At 50.2% G+C, this 24,685-nt stretch overlaps 1 protein-coding gene across 1 annotated transcript in view; it reads left to right on the top strand.

The window, feature by feature from the left end:
- SCTR (secretin receptor) overlaps positions 1-24,685 on the top strand; it is a 69,842-nt gene that overhangs the window by 24,179 nt on the left and 20,978 nt on the right. The window contains exons 3-7 of the mRNA XM_061135781.1: positions 4,432-4,539; positions 9,109-9,212; positions 14,914-15,011; positions 16,225-16,354; positions 18,392-18,545. Of these exons, the coding sequence (XP_060991764.1) occupies positions 4,432-4,539; positions 9,109-9,212; positions 14,914-15,011; positions 16,225-16,354; positions 18,392-18,545 (594 nt within the window). The remainder of the gene's footprint in view (positions 1-4,431; positions 4,540-9,108; positions 9,213-14,913; positions 15,012-16,224; positions 16,355-18,391; positions 18,546-24,685) is intronic.

Below are 24,685 nucleotides of genomic sequence, written 5' to 3'. Positions count from 1 at the left end.
CTGCTCCCCCGGCCATAGACCTCCCAGCCCACCTGCACCATGCACCATCTGTACTGTGGTCTCCATAGTGTTTTTCCCTTTATATCAATGGGTTGACTCTTTTTTTTCATCATGCTGTACATTAGATCTTAGACTTCGTCATCATATATGGCTTCCCTGGTGGCTCAGTCAATAAAGAATCTGCCTGCAATTCAGGAGACCCGGGTTCAATCCCTGGGTCAGGAAGATCCCCTGGAGAGGGAAATGGCAACCCACTCCAGTATTCTTGCCCGGAGAACTCCATAGATAGAAGAGCCTGGTAGGCTACGGTCCATGGGGTCGCAAGAGTCAGACACGACTTAGCAACTAAACCACCACCATCAGATATAACTCCAACTCTGTAATCTTTGACCAAGCTCTCTGTCTTTCCCCCAACACCCGCCCCTGGTAACCACCGGTTCTATTCTCTGCTTCTCTGAGGTTAACTTTTTTGGATTCCACACACCAGTGAGACGATAACAGTGTTTGTCTTTCTGTGTCTAGCTTTTTTCACTGAGCATAATGTTGTCTAAGTTCATCCATGTTTTCACACATGGCAGGATTTCCTTTTTAAAAAATTAAAAAATTTTTAGGCTGAATGATACTTCATCATGATTTTCTTTATCCGATTCATCCTTTGATGGACACTAAAGTTGTTTCCATACTTTGGCTATGGCAGTAATGCTGCAGTGAACATGGGGCTGCAGATAGCTCTGGAGACAGTGATTTCATTTCCTTCGGATGTGTGTCCAGTAGTGAGATTGCTGGATCATTTGGTGGCTCTATTTTAATTTTTTGGGGAAGCTCCACTGTTTTCGCCAGTGGCTGCACCAACTTGCATTCCCACCAACAGTGCATGAAGGTTCTCTTTTTTAAACTGACTTTTTTTTTTTTAAACTTAGCCTCATCCTAAACAGCAGTAACTACAGAATCACGGCTGTGATATACCTCTTGTATAACCTTTTAATGCATAGTAAATTCTTTTTAAAAAGGTGTAACTATTAAAATTAAAAGTGTTCAACCATGTACCAGCCACCCAAGCCTACCAGTGCTCCTCGCATGCTGGGCCAGGTCTGGTCCAGTGCTGAACCTGTCCTGACAGCGAGGCCACAGCTGGGGGAGGCTGGCCGTGTCTCAGGGCTTGGGACATGCGCAGTACCGTGTGGAGTTGGTGTCCAGGCCTGCTGCCGCCAGTGGTCCGCCTGGAGGTGGGATCCTAGCTCCCCCAGCCTGGAGGTGGGATCCGAGCTCCCCCAGCCTGGAGGTGGGATCCTAGCTCCCCCAGCCTGGAGGTGGGATCCGAGCTCCCCCAGTGCTCCACCAGCACTTTGCCTCTTGGGGCCTGGGTTCCTCATCTCTGCTTGGGGGCAGTGACTCTACTCGACGCCTGCATTGTACAGCGCCAGCCTGGACAGCCCCTTCCCAGCCTTTTCTTCCCCCTGGCCAATAGGAAGGATATGGGCATGAGCCAGCTGTGGGGGAAATGGTCCCTCTCACTCTCATCCCCGGTCAGCTCCTCCCTTGCTTTCTGCCAGCACCAGGCCATTGTCCCTTTGGGCCAGACCTGATATGACCCAGCTCAGGAAGCCTGCCAGATGCCCTGGCACCCTTCCCATCTGTCTGGCTGGCCGGACGTGGGTTGGGTTGTCCGGCCTCAGGGACTCAGGCCAGTGCCCTGGCTGACCTGACCAGCCTCTGTCCTGAAGCCACGGCTCCCAAAGTGAGGGAAGAGGCTCCTTCGTGTGCCCGCAGCGGGCAGCGCCCCCAGCGCTTCTAGGAGGAAGGGCGGCTGCATTGTAAACGGGGCTTCTGCGGAAGGAGGCAGGATGTGGGGTGCTGTGCCAGAGAGGAGGCACCCTGTGCCCCTCTGCCCGGGGCCTCTCGGGACCACGTCACTGTCCCAAGGGCATCTGGGGAGGCGAGAGTCACCCAGGGGCCTGGCGAGCCACGCCCATGGCGGGAACCTGGAGGACCAGTGCCTGGACAGTGCAGAACCTTCCCGTGTGCCCTGGGGAGGTTCCAGAAGAAAGAAGGTCCAGCCCGCCCTCTTTCGGTGCACACGGTGAGAGTTGGGGTGAAGGCTCTGGAACATCCAAGGGGGTTCTCATGCCCCACTTTCCTCAAAGAACTCAGACCCTGGTCCTTGGCCCCCTGGAAGCTTCCACTGTCATTGTAGGAGTGCCATCAGGCCCCACTCTGAGTCCCCGTGGCATTCTCCTCCTCTGTCCTCTCCCCCATTGCTCAGGGCCACAACCTCCCGGGGCTGCTCTGCCCCAGCCAGGCATCTTTCCCTAAGAAACTGGGGCTGGTGCCTCTGGAGACAAGCAGGTGGGCAGAGCCCATGAGGTGGCACCCAGGAGCCTGGCTGGACAGTTACCTCACAGCCCTTCCGTTTCCTGGCTGGGTGACTCTAGGTACGCACCTCCTTGCTTTATTGCTTCATTTGTAAATGAGGGCAGAGTCGGGTGCCTTGCAGCACTGCTGTGGGTGGAATGCCCTCCTGTGTGGGAAGCACAGAGCGACTCCTGCTGGCATCAAGCAGAGCTGGCAAGCAGAGGACGTGGGATTCAGAAATCATGTGTGGCATCACAGCGAAAGCCCATTTACAAGGAGTGGGTGATGAGGAGGGGAACAGGGGCCGGAGGCTCGGGCATCCATCCTTTCCTTAGGCGCTTGTTGAGTGCTTGTGCCATGCCCAGTTCTGTGGGCACAGGCCTCCAGTGGTCATGAATCAGACTGGTTCCTGCTCTTTAGATCCACTGCCCGGGGCGGGGAGCCGTTTGCACCCAGGCACCAGGAGGAGCCCTGCCCCCTCCAGCCATGACCTCCCCTGGCCTCTCACAATCATCTTGGATGGGCTCCTGGAGCCCAAGGCTGGTGTGAGCCCAGAAGAAGGGGCCTCTGCGGTGGGAAGGGAGGGATGCAGTATGAAGATTCTCAAAGCAAAGCCTAATGAACACATAGAGAACACCTGTAGGCAGGTCTTAGCCTGCAGATTCCTTGGGCTCAGGACAACAGAATCAGAATCTCCCCAGTGACACAGATGTCCACTGCAGGATGAGTACCTCTAAAGTGGGACAGATCGCCAGGGAGACTTCACGTGGAGGGGATAAAAGTGTCCAGGAGGATGCTAAAACTTTGAGCCTGGTTTTATTCATGCCTGAAAAGAGACTCTTACTCTTTAAAAAAACTGGGAATTAACCAGCTGGGTAATCCAGGGACCCCTTCAGACTGCACCTATCCACCAGTCCCTGGAGCTAAAAATTGCCCTGCAGGTCAGAGGACCCAGCTGGGTTCGCCCCCCCTCCCCCAATGCCAGGGTAAAACAGAAAAGGACTTGGTGACGAAGAGGATTGGGGAGGATGGCAGGAGGGAGCTGCCATTCCCTGGCACCCAGTGAGTGCCAGGCTTTCCACGTGGAGGTGATCTCTTCCCCTGGACAACCTCAGGAGGGCTTGGGCAGCAAGGTGTGGTGGGGAGGATTGGAACCCAGGTCTCTGGGACTCAAGAATCTTGAGTTCTTTCTGAAGGCTGTGGGCTCCAGGGTGCTGTGGTCTGCTTTATGTTCCCCAGACGGGATGCAAGGTGACTGCGGGCCTCACGGTATCACCTCTATTTCCAGGGTGCTCCAGATCTTCCTGGGTGATGTCCTCCCAGGTGGCATGGGCCCGCAGAAGTCTGTCACAGGACCAGTTTCTCTGGTTTTCCTCCCCCGGGATCCACTGTGGGAGAATTGGTGGCTGGTTCTGTTAAATGATAATTTTTAACATTGTACTTAAGTAATGAGAGAATCAGTAATACATTAACCACTGGTTCACAGGAGAATTCAAAGTACTGTACATATAAGGCAAATAGATGCAAAACTGGCTGAAAACGATTTTGTATAAATTCTAGATAATTGATAGTCATGCAAATGCAAAGAAAGTGACAGAAATGTGGATCCCACAATTCTCTGGACAGGAATCATTAGCACGGCCATCAGTTATCTACAATTTATAGAGTTGCGAAATAGCTCAAAGACACAAAAGGCCAGAGAACCTCAGAATCAGGTAAACCAGAAGGCCGTGCTTAAGACAGTGCCTAGTTTTGCACTGTGGACACCCAATCATTTTTTCATGTCAAAGTCTTTCAGTTACCCGAAGTGGGCCACTGATCTGGCTCTGAGCTTCCTAGCAGCCAAACAAAACAAACAGGAAGCAACCTCAAATTCAGTGTCCATAAGGACAGTTTTATACTAGCTGTTCACAGTAAGTGCAGCTTTGCGTTGCGTTGAGACCAGATTATCCTTGGGAGGGATGTGGGGGGCAACACCAGGCAGAGGTGCTGGGGATGTGCTAGGCTGTGGCGGGGGGGGGGTGGGGTGGGCGGCGTCCACGTTGAGATCCTGTCTGATGCTGCTGCTCTTCTTGGCAGGCTGCCAGGGGCTGTGGGACAACACCAGCTGCTGGCCATCCTCTGCGCTGGGACAGACAGTGGAAGTGGCATGCCCGCGGTTCCTCTGGATGCTCGTGGGCAGGAATGGTAACAACTCAGCCCGGGGGGGCCGACTGGGCAGCTGTGGGGCAACCCTCCGGGTGGGTCTTGGCCTGGAGGCACGCGGCCAAGACTTCTCTGGGGACAGGGAATGAATGGGAGGATGGGAGTGGTCCCTGCTGGCGACTGGAAGCCTCGCTTGGGGGTGTGTGGGGTGGGCTGAGTTGTTGGTGCCAAGCAAGGGGCCAGGGGGCTAAGTACCAGGGAAGGGGTGAAGGAGGCCAGGCCTGCTCCTCTCTGCCTTGTGTTCCCACTGAGGGGCTCCCCTCCTCCCTTCCACATTTCTGGCCCCTTAGCACCCGGGGCCCTTGCTCCAGCCCTTGTGTCTGGGTCCCGCTTAGCCTGGACTGGCCTTCCGGGACACTCACTTCCTCTGTGCCCTCTCTACTAGGCCCTGCGGATGAACTCTGCCCTCTCTGGAAGCTTCTGGTCTCCTGAGCGATCTCTCACCCGAGCAAAGCTGCAGTTTATAAGGATTTCCTTAATTTTAGACGAGGAAGTGAGGAAGTTGTCTCAGACATGGAACACTTAGGGACTAACAGGGGCTAATGCTGGACCAAACCCTGTCATGTACTAGGCATTTTTACAGATTTAAACTTTAGTTGTCACAAAACCCCTGCAAACCACAGACCTTTTCTCTCCACTTGGCCCAGTTAAAGAGCAAAAATAACAAGGTCTGAGAGAGGTTTAGCCTTGGCTTCAGATTCACAGCTGGGAGGTAGGGAGACAGGGGCTGCAGTTTCCTCTCTCGGCCACCTGGTGTCACTGTGGGGCTGCAGGATCCGCCCACCTGCCTGGTCTCACGGAGGCGCTGCCCTCTGGGGTCCATGCTAGGGATCCAGGGCATGGTTGGGGGATGAGGGTCGGTGGGGATCATCTCAGCCTGGGGCCTACTGTGCTCATACCCAGCTGCGGGCCCAGGGGATTGGCCAGCCCAGGAGCATAGGTCAGGACCAGTCCAGCCTCAAGTTGCTGAGAACCATCTGTCCTCTATCTGCTCTCTCCCTATAAATCCACCTTGGGTCTGGAGTCTGAAGAAAGGCTCCTCAATAGCATCCCAAGGGTTCCAGGGCTTCCCACCCCAAGAAAGGAAGGTGTGTCCAGTGAGAACAAGCTGGTGCTCCAGACTCATCCCTTTGAAAGAAGAAAAAAAGTAGAATGAACTAACTCTTTCTCAGGGCACCCACTACATGGGCCCAGGCAGAATGTCTGTGTGGCTGGGAAACCACAGATTCTGTACCCAGATACTTGTGTGTCTGTGCTGGAGCCTAGAATATTCCGTCTAGGGTGCATTCCTTTGATTCTTAAGAGGGCCCTGGTCTTCCAGTATTTCTTCTTTAAAAAATACACTTCCTGAGTGGGGTCAGACCTTGGCTTTCTTTCCCTTCTGTCTTGGTGGGGGATGGGAGCCTTGCAGCAGCAGAGATTCCTAACCTGTTGAGGCTTTAGAGAGTCAGATAAAAGCTTTGACCTGGCTCTTCCCCTGGACTGCTTGCGTGTGCATGCTCACACAAACACACATATGCACAAAAGTACTGACCGTACTTTTGGGGACCCTTGAAGTGGTCACTGACCTGAACCTAGGTCAGAACGCCTGACGTATTAGGAATTAAACCCAGGGGGAGTGGATGGGGGCCCATGAGAGGCCACCCCTGGTCTCCTCTGTGGTTCTACTAAGCGCCATGTCAGCAGGGGGCTCCGCCTTATTCACTGCCCTGGGCACCTGGCCTGCATCTTATGCAGCATTGTCGTGGGAATCCTGCTGGGTTGGTGAGGAGAGGCGTCCAGACAGACAGCCCAGCCTCCAGGGATACACTGTCTGATAACAGCTTCTGGATTCCAGGGAGTGTATGTGCTTTTATTTCAGTTTCTTGTCCAACCAGCCGCCCTTTGACCACCATTCTTTCCTCTCTGACAGCCTAGCTTGCTTGATTTAATAACAGAAAGCTTCCACTCATCTCCTAAATTCCAAGACCCCAGGCCCCACCATTTGTGGTCTAGTTCAGAAAGGCCAGAGGCAGAAGGGAAGTAGCCCTATGGCTCCCTCTCTGTGTCCAGCACCAGCCTGGGTTTCCTGCCCCGTCCTGCAGTGTAGGTGATTATCCCCATTTGGTACAGAGAAGTGATGCACCTCAGGGCACGCAGCAGCCAAGAGCCCGTGCTGGGTTTCGAACTCAGATCTGGCTGGTTCTTGACCCGTGCGCCAGATCTCCTGAGCTGTCATAGGCCTGGCATGCCTAGAGCCCAAAGGCCACGGTCTCCTGCTGGAGTTGCCTCTGGGATCTCAGGGACGGGGCAGGCAGGAGGGTGGGACGATGACGGGCCACGTCGTGGCTGGCTCTGCTGCCCAATTCTGGGCCTTGGTTTTCTTGTCTGTGAGACAGGCCAGCAAAACCTCCCTCAGAGGAGTGCCGTTAGGATCAGCGTGTTAACACAGTGGCTGGTTCTAGAAATGGCCACCATGTTTCTCCAGCTGAGTGGAATCTGTTTGGTCCTAAACCCCCAGAGACGGTGGCCTAGGCCATGGGGCCAGTCAGCGAGAAACACACCAGGCCCAGCTCTGGTGGCTGGGGAGCCTTGACAGGATACTGGTTGGAGCCAAAGGAGCAGCAGGGCTCCTTTGTATAGAGCTGGGGTCAGCCCCCTGCGGCCTCGACAGCAGCCAGACCTAGGGACCGGAACTCGGCCCCCCTGGCAGCCCAGGGTGGGGGATGCAGCCGAGCTGAGCCAGTCACTGCAGGCGGGGAAGCCCCCGCACGGCTTTCCCAACTTCTGTCTTGGCCTGGCAGCTCCTTTACCCCAGTCTTCGGGCTCTCGCTCTAAAAAGCTCCACCTGGGTAAGCTCTTCCCTCTTCCCTTGTGAAAACGCTTAGAGCGGGCCCTTCCTCCTCCCTCATTTGTTTTCCTAGCCAGCCAGCCCACAGATGTTTGATGAGCAAGGGCTCTGGGGAGCAGGCCCTAGGGCGCCCCTGGGGTCTCTGGGAGGGGAGGCAGGGGAGCCACAGTCCCTTCCGTGTGAGAGGGGCACACTAGCCTTGAGAGACAGAGGGCTGCAGTGATCTTGTGGTTTATAGTACAGAGCGGCGCCGAAGGGCGGCTCCCTGGGAGGGTATGCGTGTTAGCTCCGCTGATTTTCAGACACTGGGGAGCAGAGTGTGAAGTTATGTATAAAGTAGGACTTCCGGGACTTCCCTGGTGGTCCTATGGCTAAGACGCCACACTCCCAGTGCGGGCGGAACGGGTTTGATCCCTGGTCAGGGAACTAAGATCCTGCATGCTGCAAGGCCAGATAAATAAATAGAACTTGTTAGTGCAGGAGTAGAACCAGGAGCCTGTGAAAAGTTAATTATGGGCGTGGCCAGGTCCTCACCAACCAGGCAGATTTCTCTGGGGCACTCACCCATTAGATGGCTGTCCCTCAGTTGGTAAAGAATCCGCCTGCAATGCAGGAGACCTGGGTTCAATCCCTGGGTTGGGAAGATCCCCTGGAGAAGGGAAAGGCTACCCACTCCAGTATTCTATCCTGGAGAATTCCAGCCCATGGGGTCCCAAAGAGTCAGACACGACTGAGTGACTTTCACTTTTCAGGGCCTGGGAGCAGGAAGAGCAGAGTAAGAAAGGGGGTTAGTACAAAGCCTGTGGGTAAGAATATAGGCCTGAGCCCTGGGGTTCCAAGCTCATGTTCTGCATCAACTGGAATGTGGTCTTGAGCAAGTTCTTGAACCACCGTGTGCCTCAGTTCTCCTAGCTGTAAAATGGGTGTAGTATTTTCATGTTACAATACATTTTACTATAAAAGTAACAGTGCCGACCTCATAGTCTTGTTAGGATTGAATGAGTTGATACCTCTCACATGCTTAGAACAGTGCCTGGCACATAGCAATCACTGTGTATTGTTATAGTAGAGCGTGAGGTTTTGTAACTGAATAAACACACGGTCATTAGTGTGAGGCCAGTGTTGTTTGGCTTGGGGAGTGTACCTGCCGTTCTTAAGCACTGCATACGGCCTCTCTCATCATCGAGGCGCTGCCATGCCTGCCAGAGGAAGGTCTTACTGTTCTCTGAGGGGCACCCAGCTAGCTGAGCAGTGACCCTGGAAGTTGTGCTGGGCCTGGGGCCTGGGACACGTGTTGGTCACCTCCCTCGTGGTGGAGCCTGGTGCCTGGCCCAGGGGGTGTGGGGTGTGGGTGTGGGTGAGGCCGTGAGGGCCCAGGGGGAGATGGGCAGTGCTCAGAGGCTGGGTGGGGTGCTCACGGCTCAGCGCCCACCAGGTGTGTAGGTCAAGGGATCCAGAACCGCGGCTCCGTCCCTCACACATACACGCGCATCCCCACTAGGGCTGTCTGCCCACACGCCTTTCCTATCTTTTCCGGACTGACTCTCACAAAGCCTTCAAGGGTCAGCTGAGCAGTTGGAGCTGCCCTGTGGGGTTTGGAGAAAGGGAAAGGGTGACAGAAGGAAGCCCCCTCCGCCGGCAACTAAGGCGGACAAGGGCGCCCAGAAACCTGGCCATCTGTCCCTCCCCCCGCTCACCCCAGGATGCTTGGTCCCCCACAGGTTCCATGTTCCGGAACTGCACACAGGGCGGCTGGTCAGAAACCTTCCCCAGACCTGACCTGGCCTGCGGGGTCAACGTGAATGACTCCTCCAATGAGAAGCGGGTAAGCCTGCCCCGCCTTCCTGCGGGGTGGAGGGGCCTGGGGAGGTAGAGTGAAGCCGGCTCAGGGCTTGGTCGGCTGACCTGGGGCTGCCCACCTCGGCCCACACCCTCCCAGCTCTCTGTCCTGGCCCACCAGCCTGGATGGGGCGGTGGGGGGGAGGGGACCCTGAGGGCCGCGGCACAGTGAGAACGGCCACGTGCCGTGAGGATGCCGGGGCCAGGTTGGCCTGAAACCCAAAACGCAGTGATGGGGCTAACTGCTCGGGCCAGTGTGAGTCTGAACCTGCCCTGTGGCCTTGGTGGGGGGTGGGGAGGATGCAACCTCTCTGTGCCTCAGTTTCTCCATCTGGGAAATGGGGTGAGTAATGGTCCTGAGCTCGTCAGGAGGAGCAGAGTGAACCCTGGAAGTGCTGGGGAGGGTGAGGGGCCGCAGCGCCTGCTCCCAAAGGCCCCTTCTCAGAGGAGACTCAGGCTCCAGGAGGCAGGAGCACCCAGCTGCAGGCAAGCCTGGTTTGAGAGAAGATGCTGGCGTGTGGGCGCCCTGAAGAGGCCATTCTGCTCAGAGTCCTTCCTGAAGGAGATTGGGTGGGGGACTGTAGTGGAGGACGGAGTTCCTTCTCTCCCAGGGCTTATCATCCAATTAGGGAAGATACGTGAGGTCTTCAGATCCAGGTGGAATAATTTAATAGGGATTACGCGTGGTTTTGAAGGGCCAGTGAATGGGCCCTGACCTCTGTAGAGTTCCGTTTCTGTCTCTGACCTATGTGAGGACAGGAGGCTTATGTGGATCACATTTGTAAAGTCTGTAAGATTCAGAAGGATCACGTGTATAATGGATGGCAGGATGGAGGTTCAGAAGGATGCATGGGCTGCAAGTGACAGAAACTTCCAAGGGGCTTCATAAGCTAACTCGGCTCTTGTAACTAGGATGCAGAGGACAGGCGTCGGGCGCTTGTCATGAAGCAGTACCACTCAGGACGAGGTTTTCTTCAATCTCTCTTCCTGATAGCCTGGTGACTTATCCCGGGGCTGGCATCCTGTTGTCAGGTGTGTGCCATTGGTGACGGCAGCCGCAGACTCCCAGACCTGCTTGGCCAGGAGGGAGGACAGCCTGACCTCTCTTGCTAACCACAGGAAAGCTTCATATGCAAACAGCCAGTAAGCCCGTCCTCACATCTCACTGACCCAACGTGGCTTGGGCCAGTCCACCTCTGCACCTTTCCTGGCAGAGGGATGGGACACATGCATGGCTTGGACCAGCAGTTCTCAAAACTTTTTGGCCTCAGAAAACTTTTATACCCTTAGGAATTACTGAGGACCCTAAAGAGCTTTTGGTTTTGTGAGTTATATCTGTTGAAGCCACACTTAAGAACTGTTGGCTAACATTAGTCAGCTGGATAAGAACAAAGGCCAGGGCCTGAACCATGATATCCATGGCTGGGTTGAAACTCTAAAATGCCAGAGAAGGCGCAGAGATTTAACAAAGATAAATGCAGAGTTCTGGACTTAACTGAGAAAATTAATTGCCCAAAAATAGTAAAAAAAAAAAAAAAAAAAAAGACCTACTGTAACTTCAGCTCATGTAAAAAATATTAGAATCCCTAAGACTGGTGGAAGTTTTTCCAGACCATGGGATACACTGGTCCCTGATGCCAGACCACAGACAAGCACAGGCTTTGTCTTTTTAATTTTTTTCATTTTGGCTGTGTGGCTTGTGGGATCTTAGTTCCTCAACCAGGAATTGAACCTGAGCCCTTGGCAGTGAACGTGTGGAGTCCTAACCACTGCCCTGCCAAGGAATTCCCCACAAACTTAGTCTTTTATTCTGAGAACTGAATCATCCTTTCTGAGTGTTAAAATGTCTTTTCTTCTTTTAATCAAATGATTGTGAAAGTACGTATTTACTGATTGTCTTTCTGCAACTTCCTGACTTAGCACGCACCAGTTGCCAACAGTGGACTCAGATGAGCAGAAAGGCCAGGCAAAGCTGCCACATGGGTACATAAAGCTGACTTTGTTTACCCGGAGCAGAGCTTAGAAAACAAGGGCCGTTGGGCCAAATCCAGCCTACCACCTGCTTTTGCAAATAAAATTTTATTGAAACACAGCCACATCCATTTGCATGGCAGGGGCTAAATTGAGTAGTTGCAAAAGAGACGGAATGTTTAAGCTTACATGTTTGCTGTGTGCCCCTTTATGGAAAATGTCTGCTGTCCCCTAACGTAGAGGATGGAGAAGGAAGGGGCCCAGTCAGGACGCACAGCAGAGAGACAGGTAGCCTCATCCAGGACCGACGGCATTGAGACTTCCTTCTGGACCCCTAGCCCTCCGGGGGCAGGTGTCGCAGAGGCTGAGGTCACTGAGCTCACGTCTGGCTTCGGGGGAACAGGGCTCTTTTGGGGTCAGATCTCGAAGACAAAGGCAGAGCTGGCTGGGATGTCCTGAGGGTCACCTGGCAGACGGTAACCCAGCCACAGGACAGCATGCGGTACTCAGCCTGGGCCCTCCACACTTGTCATCCATATGCCTCCTCGCGCTGCCACAGGTGGACCCACTGCTTCTGACCCAGGGCTGCAAAACCAGGTGTCTGCTGAGTGAGCTGATGCCCTCAGCTCTCGGGTGCATCCTGCACATGGCAAGATCCTAGGGGTGACACCTCAGTCTCCAGACTTTTGACATTTCACTGCTCTTTGAAGTCCTAAAGGCTAGGAACCATTAACCCAATGCAACCTGCTGCCCTCTTGGTTCCCTGCACTCATTCCTGAGAGGTGGCTCCTGGCTTCTGGAATTGCAGTCACCTCAGTGGGGAAGGGCAGTGTCCCATGGCAGCTAACCTGTAAAAAGTCCCCTCTGCTGTCAGAAGAATTTTGGTCCCTCTGAGTCAAATCTACTTTCTGATAACTTCTGCCCTGTCTGGAGCTTACAATTCAGTCTTACTCTTTTAGACATCAGTCATTTTAATACCCTTCTTCCCTAACTTTGTTTCCTTCAGGATGTGGTGCACTCAAGTATTTTAATGCACTCTTCAGATGACATGGCCACCCCCCTCCGGAAATGCCCCAGTTCATTAATGTTCCTCTTAAAATAACACACCCAGGCCTGGAACACTCCAGACATTCCAGCGTGGCTTGCTCCTCCACAGCACTCCATTAATGAAGCCGAGAAGAGGCCTAATTGTTCTAGCAGCTACCTCATGCCTCATACTTCATACCACAGTCTTAGACTGCTGACTCAGACTTAACAGTGGATAGTGGGGCAGAGGGTGAAGATGGAGAAAATTAACACAGACTGAGGTCTTCTAAGGGCCAGGCATTGTCTAGATACTCTATCCGATGCCGTAACTGTTCTTCCAAAAAGCCTGCATGGTGGATATTATCCCCATTTTACAGATGAGGAATCTGAGGCTCCCAGAGACGTTTAGTGACTTGCCCAGGGTCACACAGAAGTTAAGTGATTTGCCCAGGACTGCTGAATAGTGGCAGTCCCAGGTTTGGAACCCTTGTCTCTTGACTCTGAAGCCTTTCCGTGTTCCCTCTGCATACATTTCTTTAACACCATGGAGCGTGGGCCACTCAAACCTCAAGGTCGTTTTCATATAAACGCCTGTCAGATTTCCTCAGTAGTATCTGTGTGGTGGTGTTTTCTTGTTACCCTTTTCTTCTGGTTACAAAACAATACTTACCACTGAAGAAAAGTGAAAAGTACAGAAAAAAGTACAAATGAAAATAATGACTGTATCCACCAGTTTATAATCTAATCACTAATAATATCTAACACAACTCCTTACGATCTTGTTTCTATGAATGTGTGAGATTGAACCGCCTGAGATGATCGATATTCAATCTTTTTGATCTTCAAAAAAGGGAAGAGTCATACAATTCAACCTAACACTTTTCTTTGCATAAAGCAGAAATCACACTGTACATGTAAAAGTTGTATTCTGCCTTTTCACGTAGCATTATATTATGTCCTGACGTCTTTTGAAACTCTTGATAAGTAGCATTTTAATATAGCCTAATTTTGAAATAATTTGAACTTAAAAGAATTTGGTTAACTATTCTGTTGTTGGGCATTTGCATGTTTTTCGTAAAAAATAGTTCTGTGATAAACATCTTTATATATAAATGTGCTTTTATATTTCTGATAATTCTTAGAATTAATTCTTGGAGGTAGACGGGAAGTCAGAAGGAATGTGTGTGGTTTTTGATCTGTGCTACTTTCCAGAGAGACTGAGCCAATTTTCACTCCCCCTGTACCCTCACCTGAGGCTTCCCTTGTGGCTCAGTAGTAAAGAATCTGCCTGCAATGCAGGAGACCAACTGCAATGCAGAAGTCATGGGTTTGATCCCTGGATCAGGAAGATGCCCTGGAGGAGGAAATAGCAATCTACTCCAGTATTCCTGCCTGGGAATGGGCAGAGGAGGCTGGTGGGCTACAGTCCATGGGGTCACAAAGAGTTGGACATGACTTAGCAACTAAACCACCACCACCACATAACCTCACCTACATAGAATATTAGTACTTTTAAATATTAGTTAATTTGGTTGGTTAAAAAAAAAAAAAAGGTATGGCATTATTGCTTTACTGTTTATTTCTTTGATTCTTTTAGAGACTGTTGTACAATTTATTTTTTGAACCTAAAAAATACAGGTCTTTACATTTATTTCTGTATACACTATTCCACTCCATCGAGCTGTTGAGTCAAACCTGAGCCAGGAGTGTGTAGTGGGTGCTGAATAAGCCAATGACTGCCTGGCTGCATTAATAGGGGTACCGTGTATAGAACAGGGATTGCCGTGTATAAACCAGGGCCCCCTGCTTCTCCCTGGTCAGAGAGTACATCTGTAGCTTCTCAAGTGTCTGGTTAGGGGTGTCTTGTTTAAGAAAGACATTCACAAACTGTAGCATGTTAACTGAGGAAAATGGTGGTGGGTAATGGAAAGAGATTAAAGACAGGGGATGCTGAATGCTGAGTGAGTGGGGAGCAGCTGGGCAGAAGGACTTGTTCAGAGGACAGATCTCTCTGTAGCGTCTTTGCCACTCGTCTGTAAGTCTAAAGCTATTCTACTGCGGAGAAGTTATTTTAAAAATAATGATGAAATAAAAGGGATTTCCCTGGTGGGTTAGTGGTTAAGACTCTGCACTTCCACTGCAGGGGGCACAGGTTCGATCCCTGGCCTGGGAACTAAGATCCCACATGCCGTGCAGTACAATCTGAATAAATTAAATACTTAAAAAAATAATGATGAAAAAAATAAAATAATGATAGGCTTTAGGTATAAGAGAGATTCACTTTATTTTCAGTGACTCCAGAAGCAGAAAAGGGACCAATAGGTACAATTTAAATGTAATAGGTTTTAGATTCATTTGAGGAAAAATATCTAATACTTTGCACTGTTGTACACCCAGTGAGTTCCTCAGACACCAGTGAAGACGCCATCCCTGGAGGTATTCAAGCAAAGACTTGAATTCAGGGTGGCGATCAGGGGCCTTGTGTATGGGGTAGAAATTTGAACTGGCATCAGATGATGCCCAAGGCCTTTTCCCAAACCAAGATATCATGAGTCTATGAATTTGTGTGCTTTGGGTGTGAACAGAATAGCAGTCAGAGTTGAAGGGGCTCAAGCCTCCTGGAGCAGGTAAAAAAAAGGGCAGATGCAGACGGTGGGCAGGCGAGCTGACATGGGCCTCTCTCTCTGCAGTATCAGTACCTGCTGAAGCTGAAGGTCATGTACACCGTGGGCTACAGCTCCTCCCTGGTGATGCTCCTGGTTGCCCTCAGCGTCCTCTGTGCCTTTCGGTAAGAACAGGGACCAGCTCTCCATCTCCCTAGCCTTCCCCAGGCACAGCACTTTGGGTCTCTTTTATTTGCTCAGACCAGAGAAGGGAAGGTCTGGGTGGGCCACTTTGTCTTCTCTAAATCTCAGGCTTACCTGTGGCAAAACACTGAAGTTTCTGTGGCCTCCTTCCTTCCTTCATTCATTTGACATTTACTGAACATCACTAAGAACTTACTGTGCTGGTTGCTTTAAATGTGTTATTTCTGATGTTCACACAATGTTAAGAGATAGGTATCACCCTCATTTCACAGATATCCTAGCCAGACTGATGTTTGCAAGAAACAGAAATCCATCTTAAAACATCTTAAGAAAAGCAAAGGTGACCTGAAGCACTTAACTGACAATTTCAGGGGCATCTGGCTTTAGGTGTGGCTGAATCTAGGTGTTCAAAGGTATGAGCAGACCTAGGTCTGTCTCCTACCATTGCTTTGCCCTGCATTGGCCTCAGGCAGGCTTTAGGCAGGGACAGTAGAGACACCCCCAGCAGCTGCAGAGGCACATTCTGCTAGCTCAGCAGCACCAGGGCAGGGAGACCCCTTTCTCCATCAGTTGCCCTGAAAGTCCTGGGGGAATTCTTATGGGAGAGCAGGCTTGGGTCACGTGCCCAGCCCTGAGCCAATCACCACAGCCAGGTGTGGGGTGCTCTCATTAGTCAGGTCTCTCAGGAGGGTGGGGGTGGAGTTGTCCGCACCCAGAGCTGGGATGGGTCCCCCATATGAAAGCCTGGTTCCTGTAGCGAAGGAGGGGAACAGGTGGCAGACTTCTGCCCCTACGGCGAGGAGGACACCTAGGCTCTGGTTGGTGAAAGGCTTGCTTTAGGCCGCGTAGCTGAAAAGAGGTGGAGCCTGGATCTGATTCCTCCCCACCGCCTGTGTACTTTCTCTGCCCATCTTCCCCACCCTCCCTTCTCACAGTTCTGGGAGCTGCAGGTGGTGGTCGAGGCAGAATCGAATCCCACTCTTATAATCTCAGCATTTTTGTTTTCAATTGCAGCGTGACACAGTAGCCTGGCCACTGGGGGTCTGGGCTCGCATTCGGGTCCTGCCAACAAGGAGATTCATAGAGGTGTCATGTCCAGTATCTGGGTTGCCCTGGCGCGTGGGGTAGGGGGTGGGGGCGCTGAGCTGGACCCTCCGGCTCTGCCACCCGTGGCCCTGCATTCTCTTTCTCCAGAAGGCTCCACTGCACCCGCAACTACATCCACATGCACCTGTTTGTGTCCTTCATCCTGCGTGCCCTGTCCAACTTCATCAAGGATGCCGTGCTCTTCTCCGACGATGCCACCCACTGCGATGCCCACAGGGTAACATGGCCCATGGTGTGGCCAGGCCTGCTTCCCCCCAACCCCATTCACTGAGGCTGGATTTAATGCCTAGAGCAAAGGGGCCGGCACTGGGGCTGGAATAGGAGGTTCAAGGAGCCCCATGTCCCCACACGTGCAGCCTGGGGCTCCTATGAAGGCAGTTTGTTGAGAAGCCGATGGGGCTACTATTCAACGCCCAGTGTCCCGGAGTGGATCAGCCTCTCTGGGAATTAGACACATAGCAAGGCTCCTCCTTCCTCTATTCCTGCCAAGCCCCAAATGTAGACAGATGGCCACGTCTAGAGATGGTTGGGATTGGAGAAAGAAAAAGGTGAGCGCACCCTGGGCAGGTCTGCATCTGCATGCCCAGATGTGCAGCGGAGCATAATCTCACCGTCTTCCTCCTTCTGAATGCACAGAGGAGTCTTCATTCATTGCAATGTCACTCTGTGTATCGGTTGAGTATCTCTTCTGCTGGACATAACACAAAGCTATACATCAGTGGCTTAAACGGCTGGGGGTTGTGCCCCGCAGAGGCGGTCCACAGATGGGCAACCCAGAGGTGGCACAGTGGCTCCTTGCCACAGTGAACACAGTCTTTTTCCCTTTCTGCTCTGCCAGCTTTGATCCCATGCTTTATACTGCATGTTAGCAACATGGCTGCTGCAGCCCCACACCTCACATCTATGTTTCGGGCAAAAAGGAGGGAAGTCAAGGTTAAACATTTTTCTCTTTGGGAGGCTTTGGCTTTTCATTTGGAAAAGAATGTGCTTCCCAAGACTGTGTTCACATCTCACTGGCTAGAACTACGTCATGTGACTACATCTAACTACAGAGGAAGCTGGGAAGTTGAGTTTTTTACTATCGTAGTCTTCATAGTGTAGGCAAGCAAGGGTAAAAGGGACTGGAAATTGAGATTGGTTTAATCAGCCTGCCTGTTGCTTCCCACCACTCACATCTGTAATTGCTTATAGTTCTGTTAAGTTTGTATATTGCTTATAGTTTTTCACATGCATGTGTACATGTGTGTATTTTCTGATTCAAACTGAGACGTCCCTCAAGCTGGGCCCCTGTGCTCAGGGAGATTTCCAGGATGAAAGAAGAGTACAGCGTGGAGTCAGAAGATTCTGACCCCACCTCATCACTGACCAGTGAAGTCCAGCAATGCCCAGCAGGGAACCTTTTCAGGTTCTTCTAAACTGTAGACTCACCAGCCAGCCGTGGGCCGTGCCTGGAATGAGTCTCCAGGAGACCACAGGCAGGATGCATGCCTGGCCAGCAGGTGGCCCTGGGCCCTCTGTGGCCGTGACCCTCCTGTATTTTGTCATCAGCCCTCTGGCCATCCCAGGAGCTGTCCTCTCTTCAGGGAAACACTAGGGAGAGAGGATGAAAGGAAGGGAGACCCTCACAGGGTGTCAGTGGGAGCCGTGAGGGCATGGGAGCCTCGTGCCCCACAGTCCTGCAGGCATGGCTTCCTGGGATCTCGACAGGGGACACGGCTGTCCCCCAAGCCATGGCGGCAGGCAAGGCCACCCCGTGGCACCCCCTGGAATGTTTCAAGGTCTGCAGTCCAGATGCAGCGCAGGCGGGGGTCCTGTGTACTCTCATCAGTATTGGCTTGTCCCTTCTCCATCTATCTCTAGGAAACTTAACCAGGAAAGCGTTTTATTAACCTTTTGCTCAGAAATCCATTTCCCTCTCTAGGCCTCAGGTTCCTCCTCTGGAAAATGCCCTCGTCTGCTGTTGGGAGTTGGGCAATGTCTGACACAGTTTGCCAACTGGCGGCCAGTTCCAGAATTTGAATCTGCACTTGCTGCTGCAGCAGCCCATTGGCTGTGCTGACAGAGCCTGCTGGCCTATGCACTTCCAGCCTAGAGACATCTACAAGCCTGGTCTTCTGATACGGAAGGCCAGGGGGGATGGCCGTGGGCCTGAGAGATGCTCTCTGTGGCCTGGCTGCTGACTCCTCCTGCGCCCCTCGTCTGCTGGAGGGAAGCCCAGGGTGGTGGCCTGTGACTCAGCTGCCTCTCTTTGTAGGTGGGCTGCAAGCTGGTCATGGTCTTCTTCCAGTACTGCATCATGGCCAACTACTCCTGGCTGCTGGTGGAAGGCCTCTATCTTCACACGCTCCTTGTCATCTCCTTCTTCTCAGAACGGAAGTGGCTCCAGGGATTTGTGGCCCTTGGCTGGGGTATGTTCTCCAGGGCACGGTGACTGCGTCACAGGTGGGAAAGGATACGGAGGCAGTAAGCGCTTGGGTTCCAGTTTCAGCTCCACGCTTAGTGAAGTTAGTGAACTTGTGTGATCTTAGACAGATTGCTTGGTGGTTAACTCTCTGGCCTCAGTTTGTCTGTCAAATGGGAAATAATAGCTAAAACCTAGCCCTGATTTCTGGCATCCAAAGCCTTTTATGATTTGATACCCCCAACACCTGTTGCCTTATCTTCCCTAGACATTCCATTCATACGTCCTCGTTTTCACTTCCTTTCTGTATCAGGTAGGGTACTTTTAACTATAGCTATCAGAAAACCTGACTGAGATAGGCTTTAAACTTAAAAGGAGTTCATTGGTTCATATAACTGATGAGTCCAGGGATCACCATTCAGGTGAGGCTGAATCCAGCAGCACAACATCATTTCTTTTTGTTTTTCTACTTCACCTCCTGTAACATCAGTGTTATCATTAGGCAGGTGTTCCCTGTGTAACTGTCAGCAGCTTCTGGGCTTCCTCCTGGCTTCCTTGCTACATCTAATGAAAGAAAGAGGCTGTGTCCCAGCATTCCGGCAAATACTCAGATTCACTCTGATTGTGTTATACACCTCCTTGAACCAATCACAGGGGCCTGAGGGAGTGGAATCCTCTGACTGGCTTAAGCTACCCAAACCACAGAGCTTCTCAAAGGAAATTCAGGATTCAGTCCAGGAAGGAGAGGAAATGGTGGTAAGACAGCCAACTGCAGGTCCCATTGCTTCTCTTGCCCCCTTTCCTTTCTGGTCAGTGAAGGTGACAACAATTCCGATTTCTTGAGCACCTACTGTATGCCAGGCATTGAGCTGAGTACTTTAATCATCACAACAACCTCCAGAGGCCTCTTAGGAACCTTGGCTCAGAGACATGATATAACATGCTCACACTGTGGACAAGGACAGAGTCAAGATTCAAACCAAGGCCTGTCTCTTTGCAAAGCCCCTTAACTCTTACTCTGCCACAAACAAACATTCATCCATCCTTGCAGTCACACACACGTCCATCAATCTGTCCATCTGCCACCCATCCATCCATCCTTCCTTCAACTGTTCCTTTGATAAACCTATGTAAGCTACCCACTGGGTTCTAGACAGAGTCAGATTTCTGTGAGTGACTCACAGGCTTACAGAGGTAGTCATGTGTACCAGTCATTAGCTTCATTTACTCTCTTCTTGGTGCCTTTAATTAAGAAGTGCCCCTGCTAGGAATGCCCGCCACTGTCTTTTCTGCTTGTCTAAATCATGTGCAAGGGTTCTGCCTCTATCAGACAGTCAGGGAAGTTGCCTGAACTGGCAGAGTTTGCCAAGCCCTCCTGCTTCTGAACTCTTGACAGTCTGATTAACACATGACCCTCGGCCAGCAGAAGCTGTAGGGCCCTGCTGATCTGGATTTCCACGCTGGCCAGTCGTCCCAGAGGGCCTGGGACAAGGGCCTTGCCTTATACAGCCAACTCTGCCCCGAACATCCCCAGTATGGGACCAGCTCCCTGGGCCTTGATTCCCACATCTGGCAGCATTTCCCTGGATGAACATGCACGGTTTCATCATCTATAATGTCAGGGTCATAATTTATTCAGCTTTCTTTGAGCACTTCTTTGTGCTCAGAAGGGCTTATGGAGATTCCAAAAATAAAAACGGTTCCACCAGTCAAGGGATTTATAGTCTAGCAAGGAGAAAAAATTGCACTGTGATAATATCTCCATCACAGATTCTTAGGAGGTTTAATGAGATGAGAGCCTTCTTTTCTTCCTCAAATATTTATTAAGCATCTACTATATGCCAAGGGTTAGAGCCGCACATAAAAGAGCACCAGTTCCTTCTCTCCAGGCCTCTGTGCCTGCACAACCCCAAGGGGACATGAAGGGACTCAGGAAGGTTTAAAGCTTTCCAACTGTGAGAGACTTTTCTCTTGCAAAAGCAGCAGCCCCTGCCTCAATTTGTACTTATTCCCTGCCCCAGGCCCCGAGATAAGTTGCTTAAATGAGTACTTGGTCAAGCATAAAACTTTGCAAAAAAGTTTTTTTTTTTTTTTCAAATTAGAAAAAAAAAAAATTACCATAGTCTCATCTATTGAACATTTTCTGGGGTCTCTTTTTAGACTTTTTTATACTCCTACTATTTTGCACTTGATTACAATCATCCTGTTTGTAGAATTTTGAATCTTGCCTCTTTCCTTGAACAGAAGCATGCTCTGTATTCTTTCAAATCTTCAATAAACATTTTTAATACTCTGTGGATGTATATAACCAAATACCTATCTTTTTTGACATTAAGATTCTTTCTCATTTTTCACTGTGACAAATAACACAGTGAGGAGTGCTTTTGTGGGCAAAGCTTATTCCATGTGGAATAGAGAATCCTGGAATTGGGACCCCTGAGTCAGAAGGCATAGGCATCTAAACTTTTTAATACTTATCCAAAGCTTTTACTTTTTCAAGGTGGCTTGAATGTCGGTCTGTGCCCAGAAAAGTGTGACACCTCTGGCTTTCGTAGGAGATGCATGAAGCTCCCTCCCACTCACGGAGGGAACACAAGCCAGTGCTTCTCCAGCTGGAGCTGCACTGGAATCATGCAGAGGGCACGTCCACCCGCCCGGCCCGGGGCCCCTTCCCCGGCCAGAGTCTTGGTCTGGTGGGCAGGGGTGGAGCCTGAGACTCTGCATTTCTCACTGGGCCCCTGGTGATGCTGACACCCCTGTCCCAAGGGCCACACTTAAAACCATAATTTATGCAGTTATCAGGTCTTCTAACTTTTCCACTGACTCACTGTTAAAGGTGTAAAACAATAATAAACAAGTGGCCCTCAGAGTCCATATTTGCCCAAAGTACCCAGAATTTAGGTAAAGAAATTTTTTATCAATGTCATACATGCACTTGTTTTAAAGAATTACATAGAAGTACACATCTAGGACTTCCCTGGTGGCACAGGGGTAAGAATCTGCCTGCCCATGCAGCGGACATGGGTTTGATCCTTGGTCTGGGAAGATTCCACAGACCATGGAGCAGTTGAGCCTGTGTGCCACAACCTCTGAGTCTAAGCTCTGGGGCCCCCGAGCCGCACCTACGGAGCCTGTGTGCTGCGACTGCTGCAGCCCGTGCGCCTGGAACAAGAGGAGGCACCGCGGCGAGAAGCCCTTGCACCACTGCAAAGAGTCACCCCAGCTCTCTGCCACTCGAGACAGTCTGCACAAAGCAACAAAGACCCAGCACGGCCGGAAGTTTAAAAAGTAAATTAGAATTTTTAAAAAGAGGATATCTTTATCTTCGACAAAGGAGGCAAGAATATACAATGGAAAAAAGACAACCTCTTTAACAAGTGGTGCTGGGAAAACTGGTCAACCACTTGTAAAAGAATGAAACTAGAATACTTTCTAACACCATCCACGAAAATAAACTCAAAATGGATTAAAGATCTAAATGTAAGACCAGAAACTATAAAACTCCTAGAGGAGAACATAGGCAAAACACTCTCTGACATATATCACAGCAAGATCCTCTATGACCCACCTCCCAGAATATTGGAAATAAAAGCAAAAATAAACAAATGGGACCTAATGAAACTTAAAAGCTTTTGCACTACAAAGGAAACTATAAGCAAGGTGGAAAGACAGCCCTCAGATTGGGAGAAAATAATAGCAAATGAAGAAACAGACAAAGGATTAATCTCAAAAATATACAAGCAACTCCTGCAGCTCAATTCCAGAAAAATAAATGACCCAATCAAAAAATGGGCCAAAGATCTAAACAGACATTTCTCCAAAGAAGACATACAGATGGCTAACGAACACATGAAAAGATGCTCAACATCGCTCATTATCAGAGAAATGCAAATCAAAACCACAATGAGGTACCATTACACGCCAGTCAGGATGGCTGCTATCTAAAAGTCTACAAGCAATAAATGCTGGAGAGGGTGTGGAGAAAAGGGAACCCTCTTACACTGTTGGTGGGAATGCAAACTAGTACAGCCACTATGGAGAACAGGGTGGAGATTCCTTAAAAAACTGGAAATAGAACTGCCATATGACCCAGCAATCCCACTTCTCGGCTTACACTCCGAGGAAACCAGATCTGAAAGAGACACGTGCACCCCAGTGTTCATCGCAGCACTGTTTATAATAGCCAGGACATGGAAGCAACCTAGATGCCCATCAGCAGATAAATGGATAAGGAAGCTGTGGTACATACACACCATGGAATATTACTCAGCCATTAAAAAGAATTCATTTGAAGCAGTTCTAATGAGATGGATGAAATTGGAGCCCATCATACAGAGTGAAGTAAGCCAGAAAGATAAAGACCAATACAGTATACTAATGCATATATATGGAATTTAAAAAGATGGTAATGATAACCCTATATGCAAAACAGAAAAAGAGACACAGATGTACAGAACAGACTTTTGGACTCTGTGGGAGAAGGTGAGGGTGGGATGTTCTGAGAGAATAGCATTGAAACAAGTATACTATCAAGGGTGAAACAGATCACCAGCCCAGGTTGGATGCATGAGACAAGTGCTCGGGGCTGGTGCACTGGGAAGACGCAGAGGGATGGGATGGGGAGGGAGGTGGGAGGGGGGATCGGGAGGGGGAACACAAGTAAATCCATGGCTGATTCATGTCAATGTATGGCAAAAACCATTACAATATTGTAAAGTAATTAGCCTCCAACTAATAAAAATAAATGGAAAAAAAAAAGAGGATAAACTTCCTTAAAAAATAAAATGTAAGCCTAAAATGAAAAAAAAAAAAAAAAAGTCCCCTGAAAAGGCTCTCACTTCTGCCTCTCAGGGGTAATACCCTCCCATTTTTCAGTTCTTCCTCTTAATATTTACTCTCATATTTCTAAACAATATTCTACTATTTTTTGATTTGTCCATCTGAGATATTATTGGTTGACTCCTTGTGATGGAAGGGAAGGATGTAAAATTCTTCATCTACCACCTCCATCTTCCCACTAGAGTTGTTAACATTTTGGGGCTAGATCATATTCAATGTATACATCATTATGTCTATATAAATATTCCCTAGAGCTCAGATGGTAGAGCAACTGCCTGTAATGTAGGAGATCCAGGTTCAATCCCTGGGTCTGGAAGACCCCCTGGAGAAGGAAATGGCAACCCACTCCAGTACTCTTGCCTGGGAAATCCCATGGACAGAGGAGCCTGGTGGGCCACATTCCACAAGGTCACAAAGAGTCAGACACGACTGAGCGACTAACACACACACAAATCATATTCAATGTATATATCATTCAGTTCAGTTCAGTCGCTCAGTTGTGTCCGACTCTTTGCGGCCCCATGGACTGCAGCATGCCAGGCTTTCCTGTCCTTCACCGTCTCCCAGAGCTTGCTCAAACTCATATCCATTGAGTTGGTGATGCCATCCAAGCATCTGGTCCTCTGTCACCCCCTTCTCCTCCTGTCTTCTATCTTTCCCAGCATCAGGGTCTTTTCAAATGAGTCAGCTCTTCGCATGAGGTGGCCAAAGTATTGGAGTTTCAGCTTCAGCATCAGTCCTTCCAATGAATATTCAGGACTGATTTATTTTAGGATGGACTGGTTGGATCTCCTTGCAGTCTAAGGAACTCTCAAGAGTCTTCTCCAAAACCACAGTTTGAAAGCATCAATTGTGTGGCACTCAGCCTTCTTTATGGCCCTATTCTCACATCCATACATGACTACTAGAAAGACAGATAGTCAGCAAAGTAATGTCTCTGCATTTTAATATGCTGTCTTGGTTGCTCATAGCTTTTCTTCCAAGGAGCAAGCATCTTTTAATTTCATAGCTGCAGACACCATCTGCAGTGATTTTGGATCCCAAGAAAATAAAGTCTGTCACTGTTTCCATTGTTTCCCCATCTATTTGCCACGGAGTGATGGGACCGGATGCCACGATCCTAGTTTTTTAAATGTTGAGTTTTAAGCCAGCTTTTTCACTCTTCTCTTTCACCTTCATTAAGAGGCTCTTTAATGCCTCTTTGTTTTCTGCCATAAGGGTGGTACCACCTGCATATCTGAGGTTATTGATATTTCTTCCTGCAATCTTGATTCCAGCTTGTGCTTCATCCAACCCAGCATTTGCATG

Source organism: Dama dama, chromosome 33 (assembly GCF_033118175.1).
Source record: "Dama dama isolate Ldn47 chromosome 33, ASM3311817v1, whole genome shotgun sequence".
Taxonomy (NCBI): Eukaryota; Metazoa; Chordata; class Mammalia; order Artiodactyla; family Cervidae; genus Dama; species Dama dama.
This window is presented reverse-complemented; position numbering and strand designations above follow the sequence as displayed.